Consider the following 27,483-nt stretch of genomic DNA (forward strand, 5'->3'; position numbering starts at 1 on the left):
CTGTAAACCTGTTTTTTATTACTGGTATTAACATTCACCAGGAGAATTCTCACTGCCACCATTGCCATAGCAGACTTTACAAAGCTACTGAGAAGCCATTTGAAAATGCTAGATCCCTTATGTAAACTTGGTGGCGTATTTAAAAATCTTAGCAGCTGGTCCTTCCATCTTCAAGTCTGGGCAAGGTAATAAACCCCCCCACCCCAAAAAGAATACAAAACATCCACGATGACACAGCTTCTTGGATCCCATCCTTAAGCAATTAACCAAGCTTAAATATGCATAAAAATGTATGTAAACTGAAAATATGTGTAAGTCATGACAACAGTTTATGAGAAGGAAACTAAAATTCAGTAGAAGGAAAATAAACCTAGGATACAATATAAAGATATAAAACTTTATTATGAACATATTTAACAATGATTATGCACATAAAGTCTTCCAAGAAACTTCCTTGAAGTAAAATATTCAGTTTTCCTTCATATTCCACATTAGCATGAAGTTTTACAACAGAAATGGATAATTTGCTGTTATTAGCACAACTTACAGATACACAGAATATTTAACATGTCCTCATGCACACTTTCTCAAAGCAGCATTTAATTACAGCTTCTCATTAAACAGAGCATTTATCTTACACATTTTTATACCATTTTGGTATACATTTTTTCCATATTTTCATTTTACATATTTACAAACTCCTAAAAAATGTTTTACAGTAATGCAAAAGTTATTACTGGCTTAAGCAAAAGGAAATGCATGGGGAAATTAGGTGACTATGGATGAAATGTTTGGCTCAGAGAAAGACTACCAATCGAAGTCTTTCCTAACTGGAACTGTTCTCCCCAATATTGGTACCACAGATCCAATGCACAAGCTGTTTCTCACTGGTGTTAAGCCTTAGGCTACCTCTCTGCCAGTCCTAGGAAAGTTTCCACCAATTTCAACACCAACTGTATTTGTAAAGCAAATATACAGAAAGTAGTTGGTATGACTGGCTTGCACTCAGTTATTGATTTCTTAGAAGTCCATTGTAATCACTGTGTACGTGGAAGTCTTGCAGTTATTAATGGCTGGTGTCTCCTTTAGAGCCAGGATTGCTGTGTGCTGTGGGGCCTTCCTGTGTACATTTCTTGTTTTGTACAGTTGCAGTAGTGATGCAAGGAACTACTTTAGCAGTAACAAAAGAAAGCCAGGCTAGCTTCTTAACAAGATTTCTTCTGTTTGACCTTTAGACTTCAATACTTTACTCAGAGGTGAATTTATGCCACCTACTCCCAAGCTGTTAACAACCCATATTGGAATATTCTTCAAATACTGTCTCTGCTCTCCAATCATGGAAATAAGAGAAGTCTTGCTAGCAAAACTAGTTCCTCATCTGCTTCACTGCTTCTGGCATCTTACTGTGTATTGAATTTGATGCAACAGTGATTCAACCATAGCTACCATAACACTGTAGCACTTCCAAAACAGAAAGCTATTTTGCATGGCAAACATTGCTTAAATATAATCTCTAATAATGACCACAGAAATTATTTTCTCACTATTTTCATAGTGAGATACTTCAAGTACACATTTCCCATTCTTAGCTTTTCTATTTCCACTTTGAATGCAGTAATGTAGTGAAGTTTATTCAAACAAAAACAGCAAGAGAAATGGGTTGAAAACAGCTTAGAAAAAATAATCTCCAAGTTAGATTAAAATATGTTTTTAGTTCATGAAATCTCAAGCCATGACACTATTTGAGAGTTAACTGTAACAACCAGTTCAGACTGTGATAAGAAACACTGGTGTACTTTGCACATTGGTCAAATTGTATCTTTCATAACAATTTAGGAGAGAATTAAACAATATCAGAGGAAAAATATCTGACTGTGTAAGAATCATGTAAATATCAGTTTTTGAAAACCTACTTCCTGTACCCACTGTTACTCAATGGAACCTGAAAGGATTTGGCTTATTTGGTAAACAATGCCAAATTGGTTGCCAAGTCTGATTCTGCACATTCAAATAGGGAGAGTTATCTCAGAATAGTAAAAATGAGAATGGACTCTACAAGGATACAGAGCATCTCCCATACCCTTTCAAAATAGTCTAAAAAGAAGTGCTGAAAGTACATTTTACTTTCTGGAAAGAAAACCAGCACTAACTTGAATTATTTCTTTAGTGTTTTCCTGTATGTTCTTCTAAAGTAATACCGACTAAGAAGTTAAAGGAAAAAACCTGCTCTTCCTCCCCAGCAATTTCCTTGCTTTAGCCATACAACAGTGCTTTGGCTTCTAACAAAGAAATGATCCCTGGCACAAAAAGGTTTTAATTTCAGGTACTCTCCAAAAATTTCACAGCTCAATATAATTTTAGAAAGTTTTCCCTCTCTCTCACACAATCACACACAATGTCTCATGACACATCTTTAGCAGAGCACTGATTGAATCTGAACTATTCTTTGACAGCAAGGGGGCAACCACATGAAGCTGGAGTTCCTTTGGTCCTCTCTAAGCGAGTTGCTGCCTTGTGCAGCCTCCCCTTCATGATCCTGAACAGCTACCAGAAGGTCACTGCAATGGGCATGGTCTAGAGCAGTTGTTGCATTAAAGCAGAACAAATCTCCTTTTTCCCCACTATGACTCAGCAAGTCTAGCAGGACTTCATTGCACTATTCTGCTTAAATTACTATAATGATGAACACAATTCCCTAGTGCAACCCAGCACCATTATGTAGTAGATTAACAGTGCTTTTGGGAATCTTCTAAAGCAGCAGGGCAGAGAAATTTTACAAGAGTAAATCTCTGTTGTAAGTACATGAAAAAAGGAGATACTTATAGACAGGTCAAGTATCTGAAAACAAAAGTAGTTACAAACAAACATCTTAAATAAAGAACTGAACAATGGTGTAGGAGAAAACCAACTTCTAAATAGAGAAGCAGCAGCATTGTACAAGGAATACTTAATTCCCATATAACTTTGTTCCAGCACAGACTGGAATACAGATAATCACAACATGTGCTAGTAAAAGTTCCCATCAGACAGGTGGCGACTGGTATGACAAAGAAGCTGAACTGTGCACAGAACATGCTCACAAGCTGACTCTCAGGCACGCTCAATACATGAGCAACCACAACTGTTCCTAGCATATAGAGTAACTATCTATTAATACAACTTAAGGGAAAATTGATGTAGGAAAAAACCCTCTAAAAATGAAATGTTTGGAAATTTGAAAATGTAATTCCTTAGAAAACTTTCATACTCTATTCTCTGCAAGTAACAATCTCCTCCAGCATACAGGAGGACCAGTAAAAAGGCAGTACTGGCTTCCTTCTGAGCTTTGCTGTGGCTGAAATAATTCCATTTGGAAGAGCTGTTTAGAAAAAAAACAACACAGACACTTCTGCTGTGGCAGTAAAGCATGTCAGGAAACACATAATTATACAAATAATTTTGCAACACTGAGATTATTTTGGCTCACTACAACTTGCCTATTTGCCCGTATCTTGCACTTATAATCTGGTAAACTTACTGAAATGTATTTTAAAAATGGCCTTAAGTCTATATCACTTATCTGAAGGAAAAATAGGAAGCTTGTGTCTTCTTGCACTGATTAAAAAAACCACTTAATTCACTGCCTCCAGCTGAAAAGGCTAAGGTAGAAAATTGAAAGGGAAATGAGGCACTTCATACCACGGTGGACAGTATACAAAACAGCTAATGCAAAATGCAACAGATGAATGGCAGTAGGCTGTACATCATCCTAAAGAGAAAAAACCAAAAACAGACAAACAAACAAACAAAAAACACAGCAACAAAAAACCCCAAAAACAAACAAACCAAAGCCAAGCAGCAAGGAAGCAATTTGAAACTCAGCATACAATCTGTGAGACTTTAAAACAGAAATAGATGAAGATTTTAGTCCACAGACATCTTGCTATTAGGTATTTTAAAAGACATGTAAAAATTTTGGTTTCTTCAGTTTTCACCACAACCATTTCCATCATTTGTTTTCTCAGTTTTATCCTTGTAAACAGAAACAGAAGCAGGATGTCCTTCCTGGGAATTGGTGTTCAGATGATAGCAGACTGTAGGAACTCAAAGAAGTTGTCCAACTAGGAAAACTTCAGAACTGGCTGAACTCCAGATGCACAAGTCTGTCTGCACTGAAACCAGTCAATTAATCACTGTCCGACTCTTCTTTATACTTGGCTCTAATAGCTTGGCCGTTCTGAAGAGGCATCTCTTCATAGTCACTCCTGTGAAACAGACACGTGTTGTAACTTCTCAACATGGTGTTCAGATAGGAGGTTGAAAATAAAGAGGAAAGTTCTAAACTACATTGAAGCATCAAATTGTTACTTGGGTAAGAAGCTGGTATCTGTTTCTCTTCCTTGTGGGAGCTATGAACAGCACATGATTTTCCTCCAGAGGATGATGCATAATAAAAGTTATTCCAGTGAAAGCCATTTTTCACACAGAATAGCAAGAAGCAAGCTGACACTACCACTACTCATCTAACTAACCAAAGGCAAGCTATCCCAGCATGAACTTGTTCAGGTTACTGCAGTGTTGGTCCCATTCTCACTGTTCCAGCCACTTCAGCGTCTTTGGTAAGAGGTGAAAACATCAGAGGTGTATTTCAGTGTCCAGCACAGGGACGTGTGATTGGGATGGGGTCTCAAGTGCTACTGTAATTCTCATATTACATAAATTCATCCAAGTCAAGGAAGTTTTGCAAGACTTGATTATTCTTCGTTCAGTAAGTGCTGGAGACTTAAAATGGGCCACTCTCCTTGCCTGAAGCATTTACATATGAGATGGCTCTTTCTAATTCCATCTGACTCCTGCAGTCCTTCCCAATGTGAAAAGGAAGCCCTTTCCCTTCACAGTTCTCACTGCCTTCACTCCATGAGCTACCAGCATAATAATACTTTACCTGTTTGTTTCAGTGCCATGGCAATCCCTTTTAGAAACCAAAAAAAAAAAGAAAAAAACATGCATTCTCATTGTATTTCTGTTTCAGAAAAGGCTATACTTCTATTCTTTAGGCACAAAACTTTCACTAACAAACCCTTCACTTAATATGTAAAAGAATATTACAAAAATAACACACCAGAAGTAATTCTCCATACGTATTTTTTAATCTTACCCATAAATCACATCGTCATCTGAATCATTCAGCATAGAAAAAGCAGGATTGTCTTTCAACTGTGATTCTAAAAAACACAAAAAAGGGTTAAATTAGTGTGTTAAATAAATGTGATTGTAGTGCTAACTCAACATTGTAGCAACAGACATAACAACTTCCAAGGTAGTCACAGCCACAGTTCAACAAAACTATAGCTAAACAGGAATTCTCTCCTTTAAATTCACTACCCTTCAGCCACATAATTATAATGTTCTTAAGAGTTAAGGAGACAACATAATTATCTCATTTTTAGATAAATATTCTCAATGTTGTCTGAGTTCATTTCCTCCCCTGTGTAATTTCCTGTGTTGTATTTCAACCTGCACATAAATTGATTATTCTTAATCAAAATTTCGTATGTATTTAAAAAGCACAGACTTCTTGATTATTTCTAAGCTAAAAATATAGTAGACCAAAGTTGGAATCCCTTGACTGTGATTATCCAGTTATTCTCATCCTTGAAAGAGATGAAGGAACAGCTTGTACCTTTATGGTGAGATGAAAAGAAACACATACTTTCCAATTGCTATTTATGACAAGTCCCTCTAGCTTGTTTTAAGGGCTTAATTTCTTGCATAATCTGTGCTGCTTAGCTGCAAGTTCATAATTATATCCAAGTAAAATTCAATCTAGCAATTTGCTATAGCAACTTTTTCCTGGCAGCATTTTACCTTCTGCTGTCTACAAACAAATACTTCTGCAACCCAGCAGAAGCCTTCCAACTTTATCTGCATCCAGCCAGTTCTTTTTTTCATTCTGGATGGAAAACCAGCATTTTTCTGGAACAGTTTTGTCCATCTCAACTCTAAATTAGAGTAAGAACAAGCTCCACTATTTAGTGCCTTCGCCCTGCATGCTCTCAGCATACACAATATGACTGGAAAGGTTGCTAGATAATCTCAGCTAGGCCTCCTCTCCCATGAAAGGTTGGGCCACATCATCTTTCCAGGTCTTTTCCAACCTGGGCTCTTCTATGGTTCTGTACCTTGAACAGAATGCTTAAAGCAGAGAATTTACTCAGTAAAAATATTTATTTTCATGATATTTATCTTTTAGTGAGGCCAATGCTTTATAATTATCATGTAAGTCAGACTGTATCCTTTATATCACAATGCAAAACCAGAATTGCCACTGACTCAAGCCTTTGTCCCTCCTTACATGGGCCCTGTGCAGCCCTCCCCATAGCAAGTTCTCCAAAATTTCTCCCATATTAGAGATCAGTTTCACTCCTATTTTTCCAACAGCACTTGGATTTCAGAGTCCAGTTTGACAGCATGCTGATGTATTAACTTTTGTCAGAACGAAGTACAAATGAAGTGATGTTGTTCCTTAAGAGCTGTCTGTGAGTCACTTCAAAGGTTGGTGCATTACATGCAAACATCATACTGACTGTAAATGTGATCTAAGTGCACAAGAATTCAAGCCCAGCTAATCAGCAAATAACATTTTATGTGTTCCTTCATATTTCCAACACTAATTTGCTCAGGAGCAGAAAGTGCAGCTTCTGCTTATGTTAACTCAAAGCAAACCAGAACAGTAATGAGACAACCAGAACACAAAGACATTGCACAGCATCTGCTAATATGGCAGCTCCTGTCATGCATGTTGCCAGACAATGGCTCACACTCACCATACAGCGCATTCTTCGAGGGGGAATACACAAAGGCTAATGTGTAGAGATAAAAGTTCAATAACCCATAGAACGATAAGAATTCTGCTGGTACTAAGTGTTAAGGATATTGCTCAATAGAGTTCCATACACATTAACTTTGGAAACAAGACCCAACCCATACACAGGCTGTTTCAATGGAAAGAATGTTTACCTTACTCAAGTTTGTGAGCATGAGTGGCTAAACAAAACTGCATGTTTTAAATTCAATGACAACTAATGTACTCAACCTATTTTGAGGTAAAGCTCCCACTGGAAACAGAGCTTTAACACAAATAACATTTGCTGAGGCACAGTCTGCTCTTGAGCAGTGGAGCGTATGGTCAATCAAATAGTTCTGCCTTGAATGCTGAAAGAAAGCAGAGTAAGTCAGGTGTTCAGGTGGGTTTAGTTTGGTTTATTTTTTAAAAAGTTCTTCCTTGGCACAGTGATGAAGAAGGAAGGAGAAAGGCCTACATGTGGAGAGAACTCTGAAGATGGTTTCTTGCCATTTTTTTAGGTGAATACTAAAGGTTTTACATATTGTTTTCTCCTACCTCCCAACTCATATCTAAGCTAATCAGCAATCAGAGCAGCTGCAGTCACACAGAGCAAGGACCTTATGGTTAAGGGCCAGGAGTACAGGTCACAGTACTTCTGGCAACAGACATCAGAAACAGACTCTCCCAAGCCACTTGAATTCTCTGCTGTGACCTGTATCACATGTAGACTTGGAGCAATAAATAAATGCATTTTCACTGACATTAAAACTATTAATTTCTCATATTTTAATATGCCCCATGACAACTGGTAAGTATAGAGCAAACAACTGAAGCAGCAAATACAGCCAATTTTGCCATAATATCTCATTAAAATTAGTTAGATATGCATAAGGTATGCATAAGGTATGCATTCCTCTTGGAGAGTATCACAAGCAGTTGTGAAGCCTGTGATGTGGACACACTAGACTGAGACACCTTTTACAAAGAGCCATGGCAAAATGCTAACAGGAAATCCCAAACAAAACAGACTCAACTACAAGAGTCCACCTAGAAGTCAAAGGTCTCAGTCTTAGGTACATCATTTTAAAGCACCTTCTGCATGAAAAGAGATTAACATTCCTACTTGAGCCCTATCACAACACAAGGATATAGTTCTGATAATGAGTTGACAGCTCAGCAACAAAGTTGTCCTGTAGAACTTGTGCTCCAAAGCGTAGGTAGAGTATAACAATGCTGTGGGGAAAAAAATAAAGCATATAGGTGTACTGTGTCCTTAGGCTGCAAAATTGCAAGAGTAGGTTGATAAAAGAGTATATGAGAGGGTATTATGTTAACATGCAGACCATTTATTTTAAGATTCATTTACTTAGCTAGCTCTAAATTAAGAATGATTCTTTTGTGATTAGAAGTTAGCACTCAGCTGAGAAAAGCAGAAATCCTCAGATTTCATCCACTACAGACAATCCAATAGTCAACAGCTCTTTGAAATAACAGCTTGGTGTAGGGAAACAGATATTAATAGTAATATAAGAAATTAACAGTAAACTTCTGCTTTGACTAAGTGAAGCCTACAAAGCTCCAGAAGAGCTCTGCCAAGTGGACTTCTAAATCTTGTGTATTGCCAGGTAATTGAAACAATATAAAGTTATCTCAAAAAGTCTCAAGAAGGGTTAAAAAATTAAGAAATGCTTGCCATCACAATAATATTAAAAGGCATTCTTCAGTTTCATTGACCAACTTATTACAACAAAATGTACTCAAAGCCCTGAAAAAAAGGTTAGAAAAGTTGGAGTAGTGATAAATGTACTTTGAAAAGCCTTACCTAATGACAAGCACTACAAAGGTTAATGCAGTCAAGAATTTTAACCTGAGATCTGAAAAAGATTAAGAAAAGTTGTTATCAGTGAATTTACAGCTACATCTAGGAGAAGCAAGCCTGTTTGGGAAGAATCAAAAGAAGTATTCCTTACCAACATAAGGCATGTTTCGAAGTTCTGAGCATGCCCTCACTATCAGGAACAAAAGGTAGAGAATGTATGTGGTTGCCACCACAAGGAAGAAGATTTTCATTCCCTATAAGGAAAGTGTTGGTTTTATTATTTAATAGATTTCATCTATTCCTTCTTCTGTCAATAGAAATAATTAGTTCCCAAAAGTACAACACAGAATGGTCCATTTATGCAGGGGAAGTAGGCTCATGAAACAAGGATGGTGATACATTCAGGGAGGTTTTTGGGGAATGTAAAGAAAGGATGCTTAATAGAAACCAGGATTTCGTTAACAGAGTTCAGAGTTGGCTGAATCTCAGTAATTCTCTAAAAACACAGCTCCCAAGAACAATACAAGGACTCATGTATATCAAATCTTCCTTTACAACAAGAAAGTCTGAAATGTACTAGGGTAGGGGACCTTGGCGAGAGTTAAGACGCACAAAACTGAACAACAGACTAAAAATTTTTTCTTTCAATCCCAACAAACTCGTGCTGTTTAGTCTCCAGATATGCAAGACAATTTACTTTTCACAATGGGACTGATATCAATATGGTCTATTCATGATCTAAAGCAAAAACAAAAGTACTCTAGTCAGAATGTCTGACTAGCATTTTCCGTTTTCTAAACTGTATTACACATTTTTATAAAAGAACAGGCCTGTATCTCCTTATATTGCCTAACTGTACCTGACAACTGGACAGCAAGAAGTAATATTTGACTTACCTGGAAATTACCTGTGTCAACCCTGTATTGATACGTAGGGTCATGTACTTCATTCACGCTAGAAAAGATTCAAAATTAAAAAGTGGTATTAAAAATGCACAATTCCAGACAAGGTTATAAAGACATGCTGACCAAGAAACCCACTCACAAAGAAAAGGTTTAAGGATTACTATGTACAGCTTATAACAAAAGGGTTTGGCTGTGTAAGTTGGTGCAATGCCATTAATTCCAATGGAGTCATGACAATTTACCATATATAGCAAACTAAATTTGAAGAAATATGGAGGAATTAAATTTGGATCATGTCTAATCTCCCCACTTGTTTTTTAGAAAATGTGTATCATGTAATTTCCTACAAGCCTTCAGGATTCCTACAAGTCTTCATGATTCAGTGTCTACATTTTATCCTTAGAAAACCGTGGCATGAGGCCTTCCCTCATAGCAATTTTACTAATAGCATGAGCATTTCCTGCAACTGCACTGCTTTCAAAAATGTACAACGGCAAGGAGAAGGTTAGAAGGTATCTTCCTTCTGAGAGATAAAATAAGGGACAAAGACTTGAGACTAAAACAGTATAAAACTACAAATGCACTAAAATGGATGAAGTTTTCTGGGTGGAGAAGAGTGACACCTTTATGTTAACACAATCATTTGGAAAAAAGGGAGAATCACTAAACCAAGCAAAATAATAGAGTTCTAAGTAAAAACAACATAGCTTGACTACACCATGTCAGTACCAGTTGTGTACGTTTAATAGTCAAGAAAGTCTGGTCAAACTATGTCATAATTAGCCACAGAGAAACTGTGGCTTCAGCTACTAAATGCTAATTGAGCCACAGCACTAGAGTGATTCTTGTAGGGAGCCAAAACATACTGACAAACTAGAATGATTTCTAGATCACACTCAGATTTATGAAATTATTTACTACTAGGTTGTCCATGGAGAACTGTTTTCAAATCAGTCACAATTTGCAGAACAAAAAGATGAAGAATTTGAACTCCATTCCTGTATCACAATCCGAGCATTAAGAAATAGATACCACCAGGTACAGTATTCTCATTCTTAAACTCTCTCAGCTCATATTTGTAAATACATTTTAAATTACTTACGTTTGCCATATTCCCAGTGTAACAGAGGCCAGCCACAAGAGTCCAACAATAAAGAATTTGGGCAGATAGAAAGTCAAGCACTTCCTTTCCCCCTGTTAAGAAAACAATAGTGTGGTGAAAGAGTGAACCCACATTTGAGATTTTATTCATTCTTGACATATTAAGATAACTGTCATCTTTGTTTCACTCAACTGAACCGGATTAAGAGACTCAGCTTTTGTATTTTTATCCTGCACAAGTGACATTATATTGTATCATCATTTTGTGTTAATAAGATGAAGTGGAGCCTCCTATTTATAAGGGCCCACATATTTCACTGATGATGCAAATACAGACATAGGCTCCAGAATTCCTATTTCTCTTATGTAGTATTTTAAAGTAGTTTAAAAAACCAATCAACTACCACATCAAAACCCTTCAAGCAAGAATGAAGCATAATGGCATCATAATTCTGACGAATGTCCCATATATTGCATTTAGGCTTGGTTGACTCAAGATAATCTACTTCACCATAAATTATTCTAACTCCAAAGCTTCATATGTCACAATGTACTTTATGAATAAAATAAATGTTTGTTTTGTAAGAATTTGATTTCATTTTTGCCACCTTTTGAGAGAACTGAACAAAACAAGTCCTGTCTCCTCAGTAAGTAGAAGATACTGTTGCATCTCTTACCTGTACTCTTATACCATGGTAAACACAAAGCCAGAACAACAACAATGCACACAGAAACAGTGACTGGAATAGATCATCCAGCATTCCAGGAAACCAGCTGTTCACCAGAAAAGAAAGGGGGAAAAATGGATCTGTAACAAAACAAGGGAAAAAAAAAGTTACACAGAGAAAAAAAACCTTTCGGTATGAAAAGTAAAGCAGAATCTAACTTTAGCAGAACAACAACAACAACAACAACAAAAAAACCTAGATTTTTTCAAATTACCCCAGCAAATGAAACTGGACCTTCCTTTATTTTAAATAAATTAACAAAGTAACCAGTGCCTCCAGCAGCAATCCACTCTGCTGTAGGAATAATCTTGAATGGTTGCTAACATTTCTAGAGGATTTCAGGTTTTATTGGACTTTCTACTAAACCACTGTTAATGGTGACAACCTAAAAAATTATCTTATCATGACTAAGATGCAAATATTATTTTGGTACTGCTAGAAAGTGCTAGAATTTGCTGTGTTTTACTGGACTAAAAGTAGCCTCCATTTTTAACTAAAGAGTGAATATCTTAAAAATGAAGACAACAGACAAACAGAAATTGAAAGGTTAAGTATGGCAGGCATCTATTCCAATCAGAGCTTTAAATAAATAGTTGACATCCATGTGACTGAGAAGAACAAAATCCACCCACTCATTATGCCCTTGAATTTGCTATACTTGGAAAGGGCTGGGTTTTTTTTTTTCAAATTTAGTTTTCTGAAGCTTTATAAACATCTGCTTATAAGTTCAAGGAGAAATTCCATTTGACTTCTCTTTTTGTCTTTTCCTACTTCCATTTTAAAAAGGTGCCTTTCCAAAAATTCAAGGATACAAGTACCATTGTAAAGCAGCAAGAGAGGAAGTAGGATGGACATCCATTTCTGTTCAATACCCCAGTCTCTCATGGAGAATTTCCGCAGGGAATGTGCAAACAGACACTATAAAACAACAACAACAATTTGTAAGGAAGGAATACAGCCTTCAATGGTTTAACCAGAGAGAGCACAGCACACTGCCAAGGCTACTTCACGAGGCCTTTGCCACTGAGGACACTGTAAAATGGGCACCAGATCTCCTAGTTTCTATTTCAAGTTTGCTTGCTGACCCCAATGCAAATTACTTAATTTCTCAAGCAAACTGGGAAGTAAACCAGTCAGTACCTGAAAATCAACAACGTGTGAAAAAAACAACGTTGCCTCGTTACTGGTCACACACTATCAATGACTTCCACTTGAACTCATTTCTTTAAAAAACAGATTGCATTTTATATTCATAATTACCTGAGCAACATCATCTGCAAGAAAAATGCTATGGAAGCATGTAGTACTTTGGTGTCCCTACTCTGAAAATTCAGGATTTTAGAGTTTATGTTGTCTTTTTTTCCATACGCTTCTTTTCTAGGAGCCAATACAGGTTAGGGAGGAGACATCACCTAAATCATAGCATAATTTAGGTTATAAGGGAACTCTGGAGGTCATCTGGCCCATGCTCACATGCAAGGCAGTGATTATCTTTAATGTTAGATCAAGGTCAAACAGCCCACACTCTGGCCATCCTCTTCCTGAGCCTACCTACACTGCAAAATAATACTTTTCTTTAGCATCTTATCACAATTTCCTTTGTCTAAGCAAATTTTTTTCTGTTTAATCAATCCAAACCCAGAGTTTAGAAAAACAAGTTTTCCCATTTATCCTATTTTCTTACTGTCCCTTCAATACCACTTGTAAAAACATACAAGCAGCAACTACATAAGTATTTCAGAAACATTTCTAAACCCATTCAGTGACATGTCAACTTTGGTGCCTGGGGTTAAATTCCTAAACACAGCATTACAGAGCACTGTTATCAGCTGCCTACATAATAAACTCCAGAAAAGCTGCAAAAAAACCTTACCGTGACCATAAAAGTGAGAACTACAAAGACAAATCGGAACCATATCTCCACTTGTGAAAAGGTTGGATTATAGGTCTTCCACTACAAGAAAACAGAAGAGCCCAATGAGTAATATTTTGACAATCTACGTATGACATCAATAATTAGCACTTTACTGCAGATACTGAAAAGTTTGTAGCTTTTCAAAATTTAAAGGTATAACCAAATTCCACTGTGTTACGATGGAAAACTAAAGACAAATTTGAAATCACAGGACTATCTGATAAAAAGATAAGAAAAGCAGCCTAATACCCTTGCTTCTCTTTTATCCTGCCTCTTCCTAACATACTGCTGTCGTATGTTAAAGCACTCTCAGGACAAATAGGATAGTTTTCATTGATCTCAACTGCACTTTCAATCAAAGTTTGAATGCCAATAAATTAGTAAATCCAGTGTGTTGTTCTGTACTACCAGGATCAGATGCATAAATTGATTATGAAGAAGTCAGAAAGGTACAGAGGTACTTCCTGTCAGGAGTCTACTTTCTTTTCTTAAAGCTTGCTCACTTGTCTCAGAAGTTAAAAAAGAAAATCATGTAAAGGAAGGATAAGTACCTTACCAGAAACACAGAAATCTTTACATAGGTTAAGGGGGAAAGCCTCCTTCTTCTACTCTAATCATTAGAAGGCATAAATATTAATTATAACATGTCAATTTACATAAACCTGCTCTGTTGACAATTTATCTCATACCTGGCATGCTTCTGAAGCCATTTTTGAAATGTAAACTCCCTGGCACAACACATGCTCTGCTCATCTGAACAAGCTTTACCTTTCAATGTATTAAATCTGTCAACCTCTGTCTTGTCTTTTTAAACTGTAAATGTAGAACGAAAATTATATGTAGAGAAACCTATTATACAAAAGGCAATCCATTGATTTCAATTGAGATCACCATAAACAATTGTAATAATGAAATAATGTGACAATTTCAGATGCTGCAGGAAAGTTTGGGTTGAAGTTGTTTTGGGATTGCATACAGGTCTGCCTTAAAGGCAGCCTGCAAAGGAAGATAAAAAACTGTACAACTATAAATGCCCCAATACTATGTTCTGATTAAAATCTGGAACTAAATAAAGGGTTTGCAAGCCTAGGGGTTTTTGCTCCTTGGAGCTTATTTTTAATTATATGCTTTAGGCACTGGAATATTAAAAATATTAATATTTATAAAGCTAATTTGGTATATTAAATATATTTTTCATTTACAGTAAGATTTTTGGTTGCTACCTGCTCTGACACAGTGAATGATGTATACAGGTAAATATACCAGAGTAACCTGTATTATAAACTTGGTTTAGTTCCCTTTTCTCCCAATGCAAATGTTTCTAAATTTCTTTCTGGAGTCAATACACATTATATAATTGCTTTATAAGCAATCTTTAGCACTATTAACTGAGATAGTTATTCCACTGGAGATCATTTGAGTGAATTATTTAAGTAACCTGCTTGTGTTAGCTGAAAAAAACTAATTCTCTTCCTCATAAGCACAGTGCCCCTCAAAAAAAAATCTCTTAATTTTCCTTTCAGTTAGTTAAACCTTTCCAGTTCACACTTTTATGCAGTCTGGAAAATTTTGCTAATTCAAATACACCTCCTGGAGAAGTTAAAAAAAAAAATACCATCCTGCAGACAGGCAGCATCTCTATACGAAAATGCAGAAAACTGGATGTTCTAATCTAGCTTGCCTATTGTAAAAAATACCTCCCAGCACTCAGACTAAATTTATCTATTACAGAATACAGAAGCAGTACTTCTAAGAGATTTTTTTTTCCTTTTAGAGTTAAAAAAATTAGTCTTGACCCTTATCAACAGTAAATGCTATAATAGCTCTGACATCAGCAGTGACAGACAAAATAATTATGATGCATTTTTAAATTTATCTTCAAAAATCTGATACTTTTTTGATACGGTTAAAGCACACTTTAATACAGCCTTAAAGAGACTTCTTTTAAGAAACTAAACCTTTATACTTACTGTGAAAGTAATATTCTGGATGGTATATGTTAACTTGTTCAGATTTTCAAAGCTAACAAATATGTTGTACTGAGTGTAGTTCAGGTAGCCCAGGTGAGCAACAATGATTTCACTGCATTTCTGTGAACACACACAGAGAACAGAACATAGAAGTCTTCAAATTATTCCAGAATATGCACTGCTAGTATAGGTTGGATAATTTGCTCCTAAATGGCCCAATATTGATTATATTTATTATATATCTCACCAATCCCAGTCAGTCTAATCAAGACTTTCTTGAAAGGTACCAGAGAGAGCAGAAGAAACTGATAAAGTCAGTCAGGTGTATCAGTGGCTGAACAATAAACAGTGCCAGCTTTTCACTTAAGCCAGTGACAGCAACTGCTTGCAGCACCAGGATGGAGTCAAATAACTCTGTCACTAACTCAAGCTGGTGAGATGGGGCTTCCTTATACTAACTCATTTAAAAAGTTAACAGGAGAAAAGAGAAAAGCCAAGTATATTGCTCTCTTCTCTCTTGGCTGTGTAATTAAATCTAATGGAGCAGTATTAATTAATTTCTGCAAATTTCATAGATATGTACATATATCTATATAAAAAGAAAACACTTGATTTATTATATATGCTTATCATAAAAAACTTCAGCTATGTCCTTCCTAAAGGATTTGCATCTGGAGAATGAATGTCTTGAATGTCTTCAAGCTTAAAAATTTCAGTGAAAATTAAATTAGAATCTCCAAACGTTTCTTCACACTGGAAAAAAATGTGGCTTTTTCACAACAGTTGCCAGCTGATTTCAAGCAGATTCTGCAAGGTGTTGGAGAAGAATTTTTATCTCCTTTGGAACCCCATATCAAATCTTCTACTACAACATCCCTTTCTTCAGTACTGCTAAACCTGTTTAGGTGACTGAACAGGACCCACAGCTTTCCTGACAAAGAGCAACTCGAACAAGAGGGGTCTTTAACAGGCAAGAGACACAAGTCACAGAACTAAACAGAAAAATGATGGACAGGAAGGTGTCTTGTCAGCATTGCTGCCTACATTGCCATTATAAATAAAACTATCCTGTACAGTCTTTCCTGAGGCATGTTTAACAGGTACATTCTTATTTGCAATGTAAAGTAGCATGCACACAGATTTAAAGAATATGCACTACATCAGAGTTTTGTTTAAGCAAGTGCATACTTGTGCACAACTGAGTAACCTCGTCCGATTGTGAACTTGATTGTTAACGTATGGTGTGCTTCCATCCTTCACCACTCCCAGCACTTTGACTGTCATAGTCACATTCTTCTTGAGGGATACTGAAATTAAAACAGAAAGCGTTAATCTAGTGCTACATGCAGAAATCTCAAATAGAGTTCCAAAATCATTTAAAACACATATGCTATCCAAATACTACTCAGACTTACCCAGGTATACATTACTGGAGTAGGGTACAGTATTTTTATACATAGGTAGTAAGTCACAAGCCCTGTACTGAATCTTGACAGATTAATAATTACTAATATAGTATTTCTCACATATGCAGGGAAGCTGTATTGATAAATCAATATCATTACAACCTACACATCTAATTCCCCCCCAAATGAAGAAGGGAATACACAGATTATCTAGATACTATTGTTTTCACAGAATAACAAACAACTTGTCCCCTACTCCTGTTGCTTACAATTCAATAAGTGCTGTCCATGTCTTTACCAAGGGAGGGGAGTGAGGTGGAAAAAAAGCTCATCAGAGATAAAACCCACAGCCAGAAAGCAACAGGATCGTGTGTGTGACAGATGGAATTAAAGGTACAATAGACAGGTTGCTATAGCAGTTTCCTGAGAATTAGGTCAGATTCTCACCATCGTGCTGATCCAACTCAACCACACAGGTCAGCCACAGCTGCTGGTTATAAGTTGACAGTGGTGGCGAACTTAAATTAAATGGCTTCAGCTGTAAAAAACCCCACAAGGTTAGCACCAGCCTTTACACAGTTACATGACATATCTGTAGTTACAACGATGAAAGGCATGATAATTATATTTGGGACAATGTTTTTGAGAAGAGATTTGTATGTGCTACTCTGTGGACAGCAGCTCACATAGAAGTCTTCCACAGAAGTAGCCTAAACAGCACGTGTGTTTTGCAAAGCACTGAAGTAAGGAAAGGTACAATTACCTAAACCTTATAAAAGCACCAGCAATAAAACAGAGAAGTTCAGACGTGAAAAACAAAATCCTGAGGCAAGGTGTGAATATAAGAAATAACTTTTAGCACTTTACACCAAAAGTCAGATTTGTAGGCCTTCATCTGCTAAACTGTTTAAAGCTTGTTAAACTATAATTACAAAAAAAGCCCTATTTTCCACTTTTTTCTAAAAATTCCACATTTAGTTCAAAAGAATGAAAGGTATCATTAACAGATAAAACCTACATGCAGGAAAGACTTCTCTAATTTGAAATCAAGATGTGCTTGAAAAACAATAAAACCCACCCACAGTACTGTATCAATCCAAACATATATAGGTGACTGGTAGGAAAAAAAAAAAAAAGTCCCAGTGTATTTAAAGGAAATGCACTCTAAGAAAAAAACCGCAACAAAACCTTTTTAGCCCTTTCACAAAAAATACTTTGGATATTAGGTTGACAATGAAGAGCTAGACAAACAAAAATGCAAGAACCAAGAACCAAAATATGAAAGCACTTGAGAATATGTGAATGTTCCTCTTAGGAAGCCAGATCCCATGTCTTGGTCACATGATAGTGAACAATTCACAAGAAATATTTCTTTAGAGATGATAGAAAGGGAAATCAGAAGAGGGATAGCATTAGTTCCCACTGAGTGCATTGTTTTTCAATGCATGTTCTCAATTTCTATTTCTGAACCCCCTACAAGAATCTCCAACATTAATTCACCAGGGAAAAACTCAAGTGCTTCTTTATCAGAAACCACTGTGCAGAAACACCCTAGAAATCTCCACCTGACCTGCTCACAACAGCAAGAGACCAGAAATTGCTGCTGGCTATTCATGAAGTGGTAGTACAATACTGCACATTCAGCTTCAAATTGGAAAGCACCACTAAGACATTCTGCAATAAAAGTTTAAATATTTAAAATAACTGGGGGGAAGGAGAGAAATGTTTAACATTACTAATTTCAAATAAAACCATTCACATAATCCAACAATATTTATTAACTCCTACCTTTAGGCTGTTATTTAAGTCAGTTCTTGCTACAGAAGTTTCAATTACATTAGGACCTACACAATAAATACAAAGGAAGAAAGAAAATAATATTGAAGTATACATATAAGTGATGATGCAAATATAGGTTTTCAAAATATTGTACAAAATACCCTCTGCAAAGCAGGTAAATAGTATTCCACTTTTCAGATGTTTCAGATAAAGGATAAAGCACTCGGATATCTCAATATAATTAACAAATCTGACCTGCATGTTCCTTTAAGCATCTCTGCCATGGTATTTCTACGCATCATTAAATAAAGTAAATTATAAATCAAGAACTCCACATCAAAAGCCCTGAATGTGTACTCTAAACTATTACAATTTTAGTAGTAGTTTTTTATTCATCTATATCTCTATCTTTATCTATCTATATATGTATATATATCTCCCAGGATTTTATGGGAATGCAGTCATGAAAGCACTCGGCTACAGAACCCCCTTGTTTAATTCGATGAGTCTGCTGAGGGGCATGTCCAGTTAAGTCTAACATCTTTAAGGACAGAGACTCCCACAACCTGTCTGGGAAACCTGTTCCAGTATTTAACCACCATTACAGTAAGAAAAAATTCCTAATATCTAACAGGAATTTCTTCTCCTCCAGCTTGTGTTGCACCTCTGAGAAAAGCCCCATCTTCTGTATAACCCTTGATAAGGTGGTTCCAGACAGCAGTACAATTTCCCTTGAGACAGGCAAGAGCACAGGGTACTGAGGACAAGAGGAATGCACATGTGTTTGTGTTTTTATGCACACGAAACACAAAAGGACTAAACCAGGAAAGTGACAGGGAAGAGTAGGAAAACATCTGTGTCTACACAGCAGGTTGTGAACACACACAGAGAAGATGTATAGCAGGTAGGAATATGAGCAAGACATATACATCTGTATTTGGACCAGGAAGATCCCTCTGTCCAAATGGTCCCTCCTTGTATGTATTTGGTCTGGCAATTTAATGGAATTTTTTAACCCTCAAAATATGCTCTTTCAATCGCAAACACAGTACTATAAAAATTATGCAAGAAAAGCAGTTTCTCACACAGACCGAACATTCCAAAGTTACTACAAAGGAAGAATGGAAAAGAAGTTTATAAATGGGCAGCAAGGGATCACTCTGTCCAAGATAGGTTAGCTGTCATGACAGCTCTAAACATGCAGCACTGCTTGGGCTCCTACACCTACCCTATCCATCCCACCTAAACTTACAAGGAAAAATTAAGAATTTCAGCCATCACAGCCAGAATTTCATATCAGAATTGCAGTGCAACATCACTAACAGCCACCCACTATAAAGTCAGTTCTGCATCACTGAACTTTTCAGCTCTCAAGTACATATAAACCAGATTTTTAAAGACATTTTTTGTTTTAAAAAGCAAAATTGAGTTTCAGTAGGTGTTCAAAGTTGGTAAGTCATCATATATCAGTAATTAAGTCTTGACAAAACAAATAGAATTAGCCTTTTTAAAGGGTTTTTATTTTTTTAATTGGAAGATATGAACCAATATTGGGACAGAGAAATCACAGTCAAAGTTTTTAAGAACAGCAATCAACCAAATAATGAATCTCTAGTGCTATAACTGCTTGTTCTCTAGCAAGTGATATATAAAAGCTTTTGAAAGAAAATGATGCTGTGGCTGCATTAATAACAAATGGAGACTAATTTAAATAGTTATTGTTTTTCTTCTAGTCTTGCTCACTGAACATAATAACAGATAAAGGCAGAGAACTACCCTGAGTTGATGAACTGCACAGCTACTGAAATTGAGTTCTGCACCTTGGATTTTCTTTGAAAGTGTCTCACACCAAAGATAACAGACCCATTGTGAAAAGAGAAAGTGAGTGCAACTTGGAAAAACGTCCAAAAAAGTCTGTGTCTGTTTGGGTTACAGGAACTGTAAGAGCAGCATCCATCTCTGATCAAACTGTATTGATTTTTCAGATGAAAATCAAGAGTTCTGCCAGGCTTCCCAAACTGCAGGTATAGATGTTGAGTGTGGGCAATAGCACATTTAAGTAGCACAGAAAATACGGATGCATCTCCCACACTTTCATTTACTTAGTGGGTTTGGTGAGCTTTTCTCAGACTGCACCCTTTAACGAGAGAGCATTCTGTTGTTAGGGCCCCTCCTTCTATTCACAGGAAGCAAGCAGCTGTCAACAAAAGTGAGGAATATCACAGTAATTGTTCAGTGGATCTCCTCCCAAGGTAAACAGCATTCTTTTAAAAACATTTCAGTTATAATAATGAACACTGTCAGCCAAACTATCCAGCAAACTAGTCTTACAAGGACAAGAATCCCACAGCCATGCCAGTTCCTGAAGGGGATCACAGGCATGGCCTGGGACCACAGCATGGTACAGATGACCAAGCGCTACTTACAGCAGCCAAGTCCCATGGGCCAAAGGCAACCATACCACCAAATTATTCTGTATGCAGACACAATATACCGCCACAGCTCCCTCTCAGGTTCTGATACTGATTAGAAACAATACACTCAGTTTTCTCTTCCAGGAGCTTTGCCTAGTCTTACATAAAACAACTTTCTTTCAGTTCTTGCAGCCTGGCAGTATAAGTACACAACTACAAATATAGTTCAATTTTAAAGCCAAATAGCCCAATTACACTAAATTAAATAATTCATTTTTTCCCCCTTTATCACAAAATGCATTTTTGTTGATGCAGTATTTTAGTGGCCAAATAATGCCCTTCAGCATCCTTCACCAAGTCACAGGAATATCAGTGGTTAACCTTTATGAACTCAAAGCCAGTTTAGACCTTTGGCTGCTATAATAAATCAAACGGCAGGAAAGAAGGTTTTATTTCACAGACAAATTTTATTATTGAAGGCTATTATGAAAAATGTACTGCCTACAAGGCACAGATGGGCATAAAAAGCCAGAACAGCTGCCTCCAATTAACCCACCCTTCTTTCCAAGTCAGGCAGGACTGGATGGCTCTGAGGTCTGGGAGCCCTTTTCACTGTAGAGGAGGTGAAAGACAGGGCAGGGTTAGAGACAACCCAACATGTCAAAAAGTGTCAGAGAGGGACACAGGAGAACACACTGGACGTGCTGAGTGATGTGGAAGTCAGCAGTAAAGCAGAGGAAGATGGTAACAACCTAAGTAATTACATAGGGGGTGGGTTGCTTAATGAGTACCAGCCACTTTCCTTCTCCCTGTCACTTGACTTCTGTATTGATAAAGCTCTTCTGACAGCAGAGTATCAGTATATTTCACACTGCTAGGAGAGCACACCGACTTATTTTTCAAGTATGTTTTAGCCCTGGAAAAGTCCTCTGGCATGAAATAAAGAAGGATCCCATGCTTTTTAACTCCCTAGGGACACTGCATCTTTGTTGACCAGACGACCACAAATCTCTCTGATCTCCAGGATGAGTACACAGGCTTTATGTGCTTAGCCTCCCAGGTCATGTCAGGACTCTCACAAAGATCTCTGAAACCAGAGATGTAAGCTCATATGCGTTTGACTTTGAAGTTCATATTTTTACACTAAAATATTTTGTATTTATGTGGCATCTATCACCCAAACATTTAGAAGGCTTTGCACACAGCTATGAGTTTCCTCACAGGAAATCAAGTATTAGCACTACCATTATGCATATAGAAATAAAAAAAAAAAAAAATTAAAAAATGCAGCAGTCTGCTGAAAAATTATGTTGCAATGAAGCTGCTTGTTTCATTTTATCAACTCTTCCCTGCAAAGCAGTTGCAAATACCAAGTCTTTGTAGGTAGTACTTCTATGAAAAAGTGAGATGGAAGAAAAACTTCCCTGTTCCTGTCAAGACAAAGGCTTCTTCAGACATCTCAGGAGCAGTAAGCTCATTAGCATTTAAATACATCTGTAAATATCAACAGGTTTAGACAAAGTATATGAGAACTGTAATCTTTTAAAAAGAGAACATCCTTACCTGCTATTCCTATGAAGACTGTCAGCCCAAAACAAATAAAGAATACTACAAAGACCAGAACAAAATGCCTTTTGGACAGTGTATACAATCGCATTGGGGCCAGCCTACAGGAAGCAAAAGAAACCGCAGAATTAGTGTCTGTCATATTTCTAAAGGGGCAGAAAATAAACCCCATTCATTCTTCAACAAAGAAAATTAAACCAAACGCTGAGGTAACATGTAACACTAAGAAAAAAGATATTAATGCTGCTTCATAGAGCAAAGATAACAGGAATTATTAAACACATCTATGTACACACACATTTGTGCTCCAAAATGTACGAATTTTGCCCATTTTTTAATGTTAGGGTTTTCTATTGCCCTAAAACTTGTGCAACAGAAAGAATTTCTTAAAGGGAGAAAAGGTTGTTTGTGTTATTTCATACATTAATAACTTAAACATCCAAGATCTTATGTCTCCTGCAATGAGAGCTTCATCAAAAGGGACAGACATCACTAACAACTCAGTTACCCGCACAGGATCTTGATGAGTTGTCTGTACACCAAAAGTATATTTCAACCTAGCAGGATCATCCCTAACAAGGAGTAGGGCAGAACTCCAGATCTGCTAGATGCACATGCTCAGGCTTTGAACTCTTGTCTGAGCTCCACCAAAGCTTGGGAAATAAAAACCTGAACTCAAGTTTGCTATTGGACTCCTAAATAAAAATACACATATAAGCAATGACATCTCCTGCACTATGCACTGGCGGTTACCATTAGGTTAAAAACAAAACAGAGGCAGGGGTGTGGGTGTGCATTGAAAATACCAACTGCATTCCCTGGAAAACAGGTAACTTCCAGTTCTGTTAGCCTAAGGGAAATATGAGCAAATAACTAATCTTACATAAGGTGGACAAATCCACCACGTTTCAAAATACAGCAAACATTTCCTCTTGAGATACACCAGAACTGAGCCACCACACACCTGACTTTCTACTGCTGTTCCAGGGGGTATGATCATAGGAATCTGTACAGTTTATATGGGAAAGCTGCAGGACTGGGGGGCTGATGGGCTGGTGGCGGTGTTTTTCAATAAATTTGTAGGAGCATCATCACGGAAAGAAATGAAACTTTAAGACTTTAATTACAGCACTCCCTTTTAGCTTGGAATAAAACTTCTTTCTTCTTTTCACCAGCTGAATGGTGCTCTCACTGGTTCACCACATTAACACAGGATTGCAGAAGAGGTGGTGAAATCCTCCCCATAAGCCCTGCCTGAACTTTGGGACCAGGTACCATGTGCTGCATGCATGGCAGCCCTTAAAGCAAGGCAAACAATTCACTTTAAACCAGTACAACGATTTAATAATAACAACCTCTATTTTCTTTGAGAATCACTGCATTTTTGCCAAGTGAAGCACTACCAAAACAAATTTGAATTATTTCTTTACTGCAAAGTTTGAGAGATCCAAATCTTAATTTATTAACATGGAAAGGAGGTGGGGAAGGGAGGAAAACCCCACAGAAGTAATGAGAACTTCAAGCAAGTAGCTGCAAATGTTATGAGCCTGCACAAACTGGCTGTGCAGGACTCCAGGCACAGGACCTGCAAAACACTTGCCACACACCTTTACACACAGCAGAAACTCTGCATCAGTCTAGAGGTCAGAACAGCTGACTGCACAGCCAAAAAAGGCAAGCCATACATGAAATGACCAAGTCATTACCATATAATAATCAGACCATCACACAGAAGCCTCACAGACAAAGAGGGTTTAAGCTGACTTTTAAAAATGCCAATTAATAGAAGCATTTCAAACCAGAACTTGTCTGCTCAACTTTTTCAGGGATGTTAACTGCAGTATTTTTCTTATATCAATGTTTTAAAACCTCAGCATTCATGCACTTAAACCATGTTAAAGCTATTAAATCTGTACTAGTTCTAAAACAACTAACTAAGGTGCATTTTTACATCAGCTCCAGAGATGACCTGGTATTCCACGTCTACCTGAGTACACCAAGAATAGGATATTATCCTGAGATACCAAAGTATTAATCATAACAAGAAAATCCTTGACATATAAAAACAGTACATAAAATGTGGAGATGCCTAAATTAACTGTAAGATTTCAAGTGGATACCAAATACTTCATGGCAGAGCACATACTGAGGATGTCTCAAAACAGGAAAGTCCATGGCTTGAGCAGAGCTGACAACTGGAAGGGTATCATGCTTGCAGTAAAGCATAACATATACTTGTGCTGTCTGAACAGCTCACATCTGGGCATCCACTTCACAGCTACAGGCTCATGCAGGATAATTCTGACTTGCTGTGCATGTTCTTGGTTCTTTTGATAAGTTTCCTAATTTCAAAGTTTTTGCAAACATTGCAAAATGCATGATGTGGACACAAAAAGCGGCTCCTTCCCCACACTCCTTACAGGAAAGCCACCGGCTCCTCACCCAGCCAAGAATGTTACAACCACTGGCAATTAGCACCTTGGTTTACACATAAGCCAGAGTAGATGTGCTTGTGAGCTTTTGAAGAACACATTCCAGACATTGGCTCATTCTTTATTCCAGCTGCTCTCCAGATGGTGCAACACCTAGTAGTTGGAATGGGTAGGTGTACAACTACCTACCAACAGGGATGCTGTACCCATCCAAGAGTGGAGACACAGAGAGCAGGGACACACTTGGTGTTTTCCCTTCATTCACAGCTGTACTCCTCAAGTCTCATTTAAGCCACTGACTGAACGTGCTGCTGTAGAGGTCAGTAAGGCAACATGGACATTTTTACTCACAGCAAATCTAAGAACTCAGCCAAATCTTAACTACATTTCTCATGAGGGCAAACCACAATTTACAGCATTCCTATCAGGTGATGCATGCTCCACTGCCCCTCGCCACAGCTGCAGAACTTCCTTGTGTAGATTTAAGTGTCTTGTTGCACCTACCACCAGCTGACATACAAAGCAGGTAAAATCACCTTCCCCTGAGTTCATTGTTTAACACCTGCCTTTTGGAATACATAAAGTTTATAAATACACGTAAGTGCAAGTTGGTGATGCCCCACTGACAGCCTCTATCTTACATTTGAAAGGCCCAAGAAAGAATGAAATGTTGGAAGCACATTTATAGGAAAAGCAAAAAAGATTACTCCCTCTGGATGCACCTGTTCAAACAAGTCAAGAACTGTGCTTTCCTCTACCAAACAAAGTGGAAGATACTTTCATCAGCCCAACCACAGTAGTCCAAAGCTCAAGACTATGCATCCAGCTGTCTGCAGATCTTTCAGGCAGCTTTTACCACCTACACTCAGCTTTACCCTAATTCAGAGTGGTTTATAATTAACTTATGTCTGAAACTGACAGCAGAGGAGAAAAATCCTGAGATACAAACAGAGAAATAGTATACTTACACATCTCAAATAGCAGTCAGTAAAACTAAACTGCTCTAGTGCAGCCTGTGACAGAGTTAACTTTGGAAACACACACTCATAACTACTGCAATTTTTCAGTAGCCATTCATACGTGAGATGTAAAGGTGGGTTACGTTTTGCTTTTGGCGTAAAATTTTGTCTCCAAAGGGTCAGCAAAATGTTCCTCAGGATATTCCTCATCTTCAAATCACTTCTCATGACTGCACAACCAAGTCTTAAAGGAAGACCATCACAAAAAACAGAGCCTATTATATAGCAGTTTTCACTAAAGACTGACTTTAAAGAAGGGAAAGCTCTGGTGAAACTGAGACTAAGCAGTATGTAGGCACAGAGTCGATACTAAAGAAATAGCTCACTTTTATGCACAGCAGCTTTTCTGAAATCCTAGCCTCAACATCTCTGCCTCCAACTGCTCTTCTCTATTTTAGGCTCACTCCCAAATAGAACCATCAAACCCACTTTGATTTGAATAATTATATATTCTACCTATGCTGAAAGTACTGGGGCTATCCATACACCCTGCACTTGCTCATGGTTTAAATACATTGTGTGCTTCGTGTCCCTCAGAAGACCTTGAATTTTTTCTTGCAAATGTATTCCACAAGGGTTAATAGCTAATGAGGAAGCACATGACTACATAAAAAGAGGCATAAAGCTAACATTGTTATTACTATATAGAACTTCTACATGACAACTGACAGATAAACATGGCTATGCTTTACCTTTGTATGTGCATACGGGATGGGCTTGGCTTTTTCGGTTTTTTAGTTGTTGTTCGTTGTATTCGTTTAAGTCTGAATAATTAAACACGACTATGGCTCTGTGCATGCCAAGAAATATCCGGGAAAACAAGTTTTATTTTTTCCTTTAACAAACAATCTGAGAATAAAGATACCGGGGGTGGGGGGAGGTTTTATTGGCCATATAAAAGGCAAACTCATAGCGTTCACCTAAATAAAAGGACAGTCACCCTCGGGGCTCTGAGTGGCGAACCACAACCTCAGAAACATTCATTTAACCCTCGGCGAGCTGATTTCCTTAACGAGGATAAACGCGTACAAACTGAATTAGACTCAGAGATTAGACCCAGAAAGATTGAGGGGTCTCCCTCCCTGGAGACACTCCAGACCCGTCAGGACACAATCCCGTGCCACGCGCTCTAGGATTGATCCTGCCGGAGCACGCAGCCTGGACCAGGCGCCCAGTGACCGCGGTCCACTTCATCGCTTGCCCGTTCTGTGATTCTGTCAATGACAACACCCAGCTCCTCCCTCACAAAGAGGGGTTTGTTCTCCCGGACCCGAGCGAACCGGGAGCCCCTCAGGCTCGCGCACCCCCCGCGCCCCCCGCCCCCACTCACGGCTCCATCGCCGCGCCGCGCGCGCGCTGCCGGCACCTCCTCCGCGCGCCGCCGCCGTGGCACAGCCGGCGCCGCGCGGCGCCTTCCGCGTGCGTCACCGCGCGGCCGCCACGCGGCCCCACACACGTCACGGGCCCCGCCGCGCCCCGGCCGCGGGGGAGCTGCGAGGGAGGGGGGGCGGGGGAGCTGCGAGGGAGGGGGGGCGGGGGAGCTACGGCGAGCCCGAGGGGACACGCGCCAGCGCCGGGAGGAGGAGCGGGAGAGACCCCTCGG

The 27,483-nt window shown here is 38.1% G+C and overlaps 1 protein-coding gene across 2 annotated transcripts; it reads right to left on the minus strand.

Annotated features, from left to right (window-relative positions):
• Window positions 1–383: 383 nt before the first annotated feature.
• TMEM181 (transmembrane protein 181) lies at window positions 384–27,269 on the minus strand. 2 transcript variants are annotated; one of them, XM_050972928.1, is made up of 18 exons: window positions 27,211–27,247; window positions 26,573–26,670; window positions 22,427–22,530; window positions 18,459–18,514; window positions 17,118–17,208; window positions 16,453–16,571; window positions 15,265–15,384; window positions 13,253–13,333; window positions 12,198–12,297; window positions 11,329–11,459; window positions 10,653–10,744; window positions 9,542–9,599; window positions 8,797–8,899; window positions 8,649–8,700; window positions 7,977–8,059; window positions 6,807–6,896; window positions 5,138–5,204; window positions 384–4,244 (listed from the first exon to the last, which is right to left on the minus strand). In XM_050972928.1, exons 2-18 carry the CDS (start codon window positions 26,584–26,586, stop codon window positions 4,166–4,168), a joined length of 1,440 nt encoding a protein of 479 aa, XP_050828885.1. In that variant the 5' UTR covers window positions 26,587–26,670; window positions 27,211–27,247; the 3' UTR covers window positions 384–4,165. The 2 variants fall into 2 exon arrangements, with proteins under 2 accessions (XP_050828885.1, XP_050828886.1); XM_050972929.1 differs by lacking the exon at window positions 26,573–26,670 and having other exon boundaries at window positions 27,211–27,269.
• Window positions 27,270–27,483: the final 214 nt, after the last annotated feature.

The sequence above is a fragment of the Serinus canaria genome, chromosome 3 (genome assembly GCF_022539315.1).
Source record: "Serinus canaria isolate serCan28SL12 chromosome 3, serCan2020, whole genome shotgun sequence".
Lineage (NCBI taxonomy): Eukaryota > Metazoa > Chordata > Aves > Passeriformes > Fringillidae > Serinus > Serinus canaria.